This window comes from Euwallacea fornicatus, chromosome 3 (genome assembly GCF_040115645.1).
Source record: "Euwallacea fornicatus isolate EFF26 chromosome 3, ASM4011564v1, whole genome shotgun sequence".
NCBI classification, from domain to species: Eukaryota; Metazoa; Arthropoda; class Insecta; order Coleoptera; family Curculionidae; genus Euwallacea; species Euwallacea fornicatus.
The window spans coordinates 341,594-351,811 of NC_089543.1; the positions used below are offsets into that span (position 1 = coordinate 341,594).

General features: G+C 33.2%; 2 protein-coding genes across 3 annotated transcripts; one reads left to right on the forward strand and one right to left on the reverse strand.

Annotated features, from left to right (window-relative positions):
• The first annotated feature begins 1,162 nt into the window (after positions 1–1,162).
• Positions 1,163–7,643, forward strand: Cul4 (cullin 4). Its single transcript, XM_066302750.1, has 9 exons — positions 1,163–1,974; positions 2,032–2,504; positions 4,475–5,078; positions 5,131–5,267; positions 5,321–5,623; positions 5,686–5,925; positions 5,984–6,109; positions 6,161–6,313; positions 6,365–7,643. Exons 1-9 carry the CDS (start codon positions 1,851–1,853, stop codon positions 6,458–6,460), a joined length of 2,256 nt encoding a protein of 751 aa, XP_066158847.1. The 5' UTR covers positions 1,163–1,850; the 3' UTR covers positions 6,461–7,643.
• Positions 7,631–10,117, reverse strand: Idh3g (Isocitrate dehydrogenase (NAD(+)) 3 non-catalytic subunit gamma). 2 transcript variants are annotated; one of them, XR_010734195.1, is made up of 8 exons: positions 9,940–10,117; positions 9,605–9,884; positions 9,362–9,552; positions 9,175–9,308; positions 8,885–9,116; positions 8,147–8,333; positions 7,904–8,090; positions 7,631–7,779 (listed from the first exon to the last, which is right to left on the reverse strand). XR_010734195.1 is itself a non-coding variant. In XM_066302751.1 (8 exons), coding segments are annotated over exons 1-8 (1,161 nt in total). In that variant the 5' UTR covers positions 9,997–10,117; the 3' UTR covers positions 7,631–7,778. The 2 variants fall into 2 exon arrangements, 1 of the variants encoding a protein (XP_066158848.1); XM_066302751.1 differs by having other exon boundaries at positions 8,012–8,090.
• Between the last annotated feature and the right edge of the window lie 101 nt (positions 10,118–10,218).

The following is a 10,218-nucleotide window of genomic DNA, read 5'->3' on the forward strand; positions in this document are numbered from 1 at the left end:
TTGAAAGTTGTAAAAAAAAATGTTAAAGTGGAAATCCAATTAAAATTATTTGATCTAGTTGTTGCAACTCAAGCAAAACGCCTTATAATTTTGATCGAAATTCTCAAAGTTGTTATAAATTTGATATACATATATGCTCCCGCAGTCTACAACTGTTAAAACAGGTAACGCTTGATGTAGATTAAAACACAGTAAACTGTAATATAATTTTAAAACTTTATAATAGATGGCATATCAAGTGTACTTGAGGTCATTTTACTAGGAATAATTTTGGAATTTGAATTTGGTGGGAAATATACTCGCAGACCATAAATGTTAAAACATATAATATGTCTTCGGTATCTGAAAAATGATTAATGATTACAATTCCGTCAGAATATAAGAGTGTAGCTGTCGGTATATATCAATACAAATGACAGAATAACAAATATATTTATTAACACATTTCAACAAGTGTTCTCAAAACCCTTTTCGACTTATTCGTCTGTGAAGATGTTCTACTTTTGCAGAACAACGAGAAGACTCTCTATTCTCGTTTTTGTTTATCTATATTTACCTAAATCTGAAAAGGAAATTTTACGTATTACAAATATCAATTTAAATATGAATTTGTTTCTCGACCGTGATTACAGACTTAGAGCGAAAAGCAAAAGTGATATGACAGGACAGATGACGTGATAGATGCGTCATAAGTGACATTAAAAATAATTTATTTTTACATGCGTGGCGCCACTGATTGAAGTATTTCTCAGTAAGTAATCTATGAAGAATGAACCGTTGAAAACAATCCCAACAACGTACGTGTTGACTAATTTCAGTTACCGTCTTGTAAACGATTACTTGCCACAAACTGCTTAGAACTGTTACAAATTAAATAAATTTGACAGCAATGGCAATTGTTGTACAACTACCAATTTTAGATCTGGTGATCCGAGGTTGAATCACAACCATCCGCCTAAGAGTCAGTTAAAAATCGATCTGAAGCACATACCAATTTCTGGTTCGGGGTCATTTGCGGTACTTCTCTTCGGGAGCAGCTGCAGTAACGTGAATTTGGTTTCTTGAAGTAAGAAACATCTTTAAAGGAATTAAAATTTCAAAAAATGCTCTAAAAAGTTAGATTGAAAAAGATAGAACAAGTTAACAATTCGCACCAATCACGCCATTGCCAATTCTAATTTGACGGTTTGTTGATAGAACGGTGTACAAATTGGTTTCAAACCTCAAGTCACTTGACAATAAGTTGCGTAAAGTCTAGACATTCATGCCGGGAAATATGAGATAGAAAATTAATAAAATCTAGAGAGATAAAAAAAAGAGGGAAATATAAGAAACAGAAAAGAATAATAAATTTTTTGCTAGAGGTTTGTACAGTGTGGATAGTATTGGATAGATACTTGTAATCAAAATTCAAGCTAAAGGTTAGTTCGGGTTGGAGTGAATTCATAAGGAGTAATTGGTTTTTTTCGTTTAATGGGTTTGCTGGTTTCAAACGCTCTTGCGGTTCTAGACGGATCTCAATCTATAATTGGCAACTGGATGCTGAGAAAGAACAATAAATAAATTTTTTTTTAATTATAAAGAAAAATATTAGATTTTTTTTACGGAATACGGTGTAGATTTTTTTGTGGTTGTGAGTAGTTTTGGAGATCGCAATAAACGTTCAAATTTCCAATATTAATTCCTGCAAAACACTATAGCAATTGGCAGATGTTTGTAAATTGAAAAAGCTATGATGAGATAGATAATGGTTTGTATAACCTGTATATTTGGCTCCTTGCCCCTCTTTGAGCTCTGAAGAAAACCTATCTAGTAACACTCCAAAAATCAACTTGGAGACTATAAGAAAAATGAGTGATACTACTAATCGGAGAGCAAACTTTTCTAACCTTCCTGAAAATGGTATTAATAGAAACCATAATGTGCTAACCATCAAGCCTACTACGAAGAAGCTTACAATTAAAAACTTAAAAAGTGAGTATCTCTCCAGTATTTGAGAAAATTTCAGATGCAAGTTCGAATTATTTTAAGGTGAACCCAAGTTGCCTGATGATTATAGAGAGCAAACATGGAAAAAGCTCAAAAGTGCTGTATTAGCCATTCAGCAATCAAAGCCAAATCAGTATTCTCTTGAGGAACTCTACCAGGCTGTTGAAAATATGTGCAATCATAACATGGCCTCTGTACTTTATAAGCAACTGTATAATCTTACTGAACAGCATGTTGCTCATAACATTGAGCAATTCTTAGCAGAATCCATGGATCGATATTTATTTCTTAAGAAAATGAATGAAACCTGGCAAGCCCATTGTCACCAAATGATCATGATTCGCAGCATTTTTCTTTATTTGGACCGAACCTATATTTTGCAAAATCATATTGCTTCTATATGGGATATGGGGCTCGAACTTTTTGGAAAGTACATACTTCTTAATACTCTAGTCCAAACCCGTGTAGTCGAAGGTTTGTTAATGCTCATTGAGAAGGAGAGACTTGGAGATCAAGTAAGTTATCTTTTATATTTATTCAATTGTGCAAATTTTTTTAGAGACATAAGATTTGTTCCAATTCTTCAGAAAATTGTCTTAGAATAGGTTAAGAACTGTTCTGGTCAAGTAGACTGTTAATTTCAAGTTCAAATCTGGGATGTGGGTTGCACAGAAAAATTTTCAAGTCTTTCGGGTAGTTTTCTGCCTATTTCAATTGATCTTACTGATATAATCAATATTTAATATTTATCGTATTTTTTCTGGGCATACAAAACTTCAAAAATGTTCAAGATATGGCAAAGGATTGTAAAGAAGTTGAAAATGTTGCATACAGTGTCTGGAGTATCTATATTATTCCCATAGCACTAATATCACTGAACATCAATAATTTATGAAAAAATTGTATGTTGATAGTAAATAAATTTTGTAAGGGTATTATGAAAATATATTGCTCAGACATATATGCCCATATATACTGGGCTCTCATAATATTTATTAGAAAATTTAACTTAGGAGCTCTGTATTTCATCGACCTTCAAGTTTTAGACAAAGCAAGTTGTTTAAACAGTCAAATATCAATCTAGAAATCAGTGGTAGAATTTTAAATTAACCATTTAGAAACATTGTGTGTGGTATCTCTTAAATTGACCTTCTCTGAGTTGGAAACTTAAATATATAGGAGCTATGGAGTTAGTTAAATCAGGAAAGTTCTAAACATTTTTTTTTTTTTAAAAACTTAAGTGTTCTTGCAATTGTTATTTTCAGTTCTCACAAGCAGAATGGTGAGAAGTGCAAGATTGGATAAATGGAAGAAATTCAAAACTTTTGGAGACTTTTGATATCCTCTGAAAAGCATTGTTAAATTGTTTTGGGTTTTTTAGATTTTGAGAATTTTTGATAAAATTTTCAATTAAAAATATTTGCAAAACTATCAGCCTGATTAAAAAAGTTTAGTATTCCTTTTTTTGTTACTTTTCTTCTCTTCACAATATAGATAATCTTATCTCAAGATGACATTTTGAGTAAAAGATTTCTGTAACACTACCTTTTTTAAAATACAGACTTGTAATTTTCATTAAATATTTTGAAAACGCTTTTTACGTCTCAAAGATCAAGAGATTGTTACAATTTTTTTTCTTAATGGTCATTTATATCTTCAGACTTCCATGGGGTAATAGGAACTTATTAATAATCATGTTAACATAACACCGGAAAATATAGACAAAACTGACACTTTTACAATGTGATCTTTGCGTCTTTGACATTTTGAGAATGGTCGTCAAAACAATTATTCACTAGCGTATGGAATGTTGCCAATTTGTCAATGTTGCATTGAGTCAATGAACTTTGGTTTTTTACCAGATGTTGCGCTGGTTGAGGCAATAGACGCCTTTTTTGAAAATGGTGTCTTATCTTACTTACTTAAAATAGCTATTATTTTATATGATTATCAGTTTGAATTCTATTCCACTAATTCCAACAAATGAACGCCAAGTCAGACCTATTGCATTTTGTGCCATTGTTTTCGCTTTCAATTCTATTAGCCGTCAGATTTTTTTGAATAACTTAAAGTTTATGAGTTTAAAAACATGATTGAACCTTGATTTAATTCATATCTTTCTAGTAGAGTTTGGCCCGTCAGGACTGTTGTCTTTCTGGCGACGTCATTTCCTAACTGCCCGTGCTGTTTAGTGTATCCCAAGGATTTGTTTTGGTTCCCATTGTGCTTTTAATTTACATAAATTATTTCGTTCGAATCAATTCACGTAGTTTCATCACTTTAGTTACGATAAAACTGTCCTTTGATTGGCTAGTGCCATTGAGACCAATAACCATGACTTTCTTAATTTAAAGAAGTAGCGTGATGAGTTTCTCATATAAGTGGAATCCATCTGGGGCTAACTGTATAAATCTTTCTGTATTTTAAATTGTCATCGATTTGCCGTAACTGCAGCAACTTACATTGATTCTTCTACATCTTTTAGGTGGATCGTTCCCTACTAAAATCGTTGTTAAGAATGTTAACTGATCTCCAAATATACGATAAGGCCTTTGAGCAAAAATTTCTTCAAGCCACTGAACGTCTTTACGCAGCTGAAGGTCAACGTCTTATGCAAGAACTGGAAGTGCCAAATTATTTAGCGCACGTGGATAAGCGCATTGCTGAAGAAGTTGAAAGAGTTATTCATTATTTAGATCCTGCAACTAAATATCAGTTGATTCATACCGTCGAGAAGCAGTTGCTCAGGGAACATGTTAACCAAATTTTACAAAAAGGGCTCGATCAGTTGTTATCAGAATATCGTCTAAATGATTTATCTCTTTTATACACTCTTTTGAGCCGGGTGAAAATCGGGCTAATTGAACTATGCTCGTCTTTTAATGCTTATATCAAAAAACGCGGAAGAACCATTGTTATTGACCCGGAAAAAGATAAAACAATGGTGCAGGAATTGCTAGATTTTAAAGACGCTATGGATAATGTAGTAGCCACCTGTTTCCACAAACATGAACGATTCAGCAACTCTTTGAAGGAAGCGTTTGAGAACTTTATCAATCAACGCACTAATAAACCGGCTGAATTAATTGGTAGTTGAACAGGGACCATATTCAAAAGTTACTACTTTCAGCCTTTTTTTAGCGAAATTCGTGGATTCGAAATTAAGAGCCGGGAATAAAGAGGCTACTGAGGAAGAGCTGGAAAGACTGTTAGATAAAATAATGGTTCTCTTTCGGTTTATACATGGTAAAGATGTATTTGAGGCCTTTTACAAAAAGGTATGTTTTGTTCTTTAGCTGTTAAAAATAAAGCGAATCCGCTAAATTTTTAGGATTTGGCCAAGCGATTATTGGTTGGCAAGTCCGCAAGTGTTGATGCAGAAAAAAGTATGCTTAGTAAATTAAAGCAAGAATGTGGAGGGGGATTTACATCGAAACTTGAAGGAATGTTTAAAGATATGGAATTAAGCAAAGACATAAACCAAGCTTTTAAACAACATGTGACCGTTAATAGTCGTAATTTACCGCAAATCGATATGACAGTTAGTATTCTGACAATGGGATATTGGCCTACTTATCAGCCAATGGATGTTAACTTGCCCCTCCATATGGTTCGACTTCAAGATATATTTAAGGTTTGTACAAATGAATTTTTCTATACCAACGTCATGATAATAACTATATTTCATCTCTTAAGGATTTTTATTTGAGCAAACACAGCGGCCGGAAGTTACAATGGCAACCAACATTAGGACACTGTGTGCTTAAAGCGTCTTTCAAGTCAGGGCCGAAAGAGTTATTGGTGTCTCTTTTCCAAACTTTAGTACTTTTATTGTTTAACAGCTGTGATGAAATAGCTTTCGATTATATTAAGGAAGTTACCAATATTGAAGATGGGGAACTACGAAGAACGCTTCAATCTTTAGCCTGTGGAAAAGTATTTGAAAACAATTAATAACTGAGGATGTTGACTGATTGATGTTTTGTAATTTTAGGCTAGAGTTTTAGTGAAAATACCCAAAGGGCGAGATGTGCAAGACGACGATAGTTTCCGTTTCAATTCGGACTTCACTAATAAATTGTTCCGCATTAAAATCAATCAGATTCAAATGAAGGAAACTGTACGTTAATCTTTTTCGCTTTGCAACACTTTTTAATGGGCCGTGTTTTAGACTGAGGAGCAGAAAGCGACAGAAGAGCGGGTGTTCCAAGATAGGCAATATCAAATTGATGCAGCTATAGTGAGAATCATGAAGATGCGAAAGACCCTGAGCCACAACTTGTTGATTAGTGAGTTATATCTTCAACTTAAATTCCCTGTCAAGGTAAGATTTTTTTGTGGAATTGCCAGATTTAAAAGGTAATGTTCATTGCAGCCAGCTGATCTGAAGAAACGCATCGAATCCCTCATCGACCGTGATTATATGGAGAGGGACAAAGATAACCCCAATCAGTACAACTATGTTGCGTAGTGGAATAACGTTCAATTTATACAGTGTGTCCGAGATAAAGATGCCCTGAGAAATATTGAAAATAAAAATTGAGAAATGTTTAGTATTTCAAAATCATTTTGTAGAGACATTACATGCATATTATATTTATGTTGTTATTAATTTTACGTACGTCTTTATACAGGGTGATCTCCATCTAATGGAACAAACTTCATTTAATTAACTAGCTAATTTATCTGATATAAAAGACGACAGGTTTCAATATACAGGATGTTAAAGTTTCAATTATTTGTTCTAATTTTCCCTGTAAATTTGATATTAGAGTATTAATTTAAGCCTATTCCAGGATAATCAAGTGATTTTAAGAATTTACAGAATACTTTCCGTAGGATTAGGTACCCTTTTACCTTCTGTAAATCTTTGTTATTGCGACATTGTGTATTTTTGTTAGAAAAATTTAAACAATTCATGTCATGCTAATCTTAAAAAAGTATAGTAAAAACGGGGTGTTTTGTGCCATATTTATGCAAATAATTTGAATATGGTGACAGCTAAGTAAAAACAGAAGACAGCAAATTTGATTTTCTGAAAATAGTCAGTAATGTATTTTAAAAAAAATAGAGGTGATGCGCTGATTCCCATGAACAGTATCATACTATAGAATAACTACTTGATGCATGTAGTAGAGCTACCGCAAATTTTAATTAGATACCCCAGTCTTAGAGCTGTAAGAAAAACTCCGAAAAGTAATTTTGACATATATATCTTGCAAATTTTCGTATAACCCGAATTTAGCCAAATGCAATATTTTTCGCAGATCAAATACGTGAAATTTGGTCCATTAAGGGGGACTACTCTGTATACTGCAGCAAAGTGAATTCTTATATTCGACACATTGTATAGTCAAATGAATTTGTTCATATATTTATTGTTTTTTTCGGGATTCAGTTTTTAGAAGCTTACAGTCAAGGGACACATCGCTGATGAAATTGGACATTAACTTTGGTTTTACACATATGTATATAGTTTGTCTTATTTATTGTGCCCCCTTGGCAGTTGCTTTTTTAGTTATGTACCTACTTTTGGACTTAGCTTGCACGTATGTATAAAAATTGGCAGTAATTTTGTGATTACTACCCCCGTAACTGTCAGTCTAACTTGTTTGTTGGTAAAGATTTCGTAATAAAACTATTCTTTCATTAAATATTTTCATTTGTTAACGCCTTTGAGGTAATTTACAACTTAACCTAGTATAATTGGGTACTTAATATTTACACAATGAATACAAACTTCCATCTGCTTAAAGACGAATCAATTAATGCAGATATTGTAGATATTTTCTGGAAAATAAAAGAAATTAGTAAATTAAATGTCACTAATCCTTTTAATAATTCTGTTAGCAAAAAAATTAAGCTTTATTGAAGAAAAATGCTGTGTGAAGTTGTTAAAGAGGCAGCCCATTACCACGGATAAACTGAAACATTAGTGGAGTTACAACATCAGAAGGTGCAGATTAAAAAAGAAGTTAGTTCAGTAATACACACTCAGGCCAACACCATAACCAATCATTACCATGGCCTTATATCCGCTTGTAAAATGTGGTCAATGACTTTCTGAACAACTTCAGTGCTTTTTGCAGTACCTCCCAAATCTGAAATAAAAATAAACTTATAAGTACCCGTATCATTACTATAATTAGAAAAATACCTGGAGTAAGCAAATGATCTTCTGCAACAGTCTTAATCATGGCATTCATGATCAAATCAGCATGTTCTTTGTGACCCAAATGATTCAACATATCAACTGAAGCGTTAAGCATTGCCAAGGGATTTGCAACATTCTTTCCGGCGATTGCAGTACCAGTATTACGCGTTCCGGGTTCAAAAATAGCGTACTAAAAAAGATTAAGCAGCCCTTTACATAATTTAGTTTCATTTTATATAAATCAACTTGCTCCAGTATGCTGTCTATTTTTTACATTTTCCGCTCATATTTAAAATTCTAATTTACTAGCATTTACACGGACGTAGGTACAATGAACATGAAGTAAAAAATTACAAAATTGAATTTTACAATTAAAAAATATGGGAATGAAGACACATATAAATAGTCATAAAATAGAGTATGTAATTGAAGAAATTAAGCAAAATATAAGCTTTAGTTTTGAATTTTGAGTCAAATTCGGTTTATTGATTTCTATTCCATTCCATTTGATGGAGGAATTTATCATAATAAAAGTGAAGTTTCAGTCTTCAGTCAGAGTTACAATTACAATTCTAAACTAGTTTAAAGGCATATTTGCCAATGAATGACAATATAAGCATTAAGTGCACTTCTTCAAAAATATAGGTTTTGTTTTCATCTACCTCTATTTACTTTTACTTCACTTTACCCTATATGAAAATTGGAAAACCCAAAAACAGGAATGGTTGAAAAATGTCTTACATGATCCCCATAATTCCTTCCAGAAAGAATTCCAGCTCCCCCAATAAGTCCACAAAGAACATTGGAAACAATACTACCATAAAGATTTGTCATGATCATGACGTCAAATTGATGAGGTTTCGATACCAATTGCATGCAACAATTATCTATAATCATATCATTGTGTTCAATTTCTGGGTACAGTTTAGCAATTTTTTTGGAAGTATCCAAAAAAAGCCCATCTGAAAGTTTCCTAAAAACAAGAAAAGTTCTCCTGTAAAGATTAATTATTAAATTTTGGAATCAATTACATGATATTGGCTTTGTGAATGGTGGTAATCTTCTTTCTTCCAGTCCTTTTGGCATACTCAAAGGCATACCTTGCCACCCTGTCAGAGTTTGACTCTGTCACAACCTTCATGCTTTCAATTACTCCATCCACACTCTATAAATCCCATAAATAAACTGACTAATTGAACTACTATAATAATTACTTACTTCATGCTCTAACATAGCATATTCACCCTCAGTGTTTTGCCGAATAATAACAATGTCAATATTTGCCTGTCTAGCAGGAACCCCTGGGAATGATTTACAGTGCAAAATATTAACAAACAAATCTAGTTCATTTCTTAAAGCCACATTTCTGGAGTTGACTGATGCACTTTCACTTTTAGTTTCAATGTTTCCTGCAAATTACTCAAATTACGATTTACACTTACCTTAAAACCCCCTTGAGACCTTTAATCCCAACTCCATTTCTCTTAATTGATGTTATAGCATACTCAAAAGCATCTTCTTCTTCAGAACGAGGATCGATATCAATAACTTCGAAGTCTACTGGAGCCCCAGCATATTTAAATACTTCTCGAACATAATCCATGAGCTCGGGGCCTATACCACCACCTGGCAACATAGTAACTGCATGCCTGCCCCCATACATTGCAATGGGGATCGAAATTTGCTTTTTAATCAGGGGGGTTTTATGTTGGATTTCGAAGGCTGAGAGAGTAGATTGGGCCTGAAATGCATTCACACTAGAAAAGGTATGATAAAGATGAGTTCCAAATACAAACCCTGGCAAGTTGGTTTGCCCATTTTAAGGCGTTTTGGGGCACCGTACGTAGGGCCATTATACCGGGGGTTGAATTACAGGAATATTAGTTAAGAACTATTTTAAAAATAGACTTCTACTGAGAAAAAGTAGCCGTTTACTGGTGACATAACAGTTAAAAATCTCCAAATAAGGATTTTGAGGTTATGGATGATTTTAAATCAGCTGTTTGATTTGTCAATGGAACAACGGGAGCCATTTTCTCGTAAATTTTTACGAATTTCAATTCGAGTCAACACTA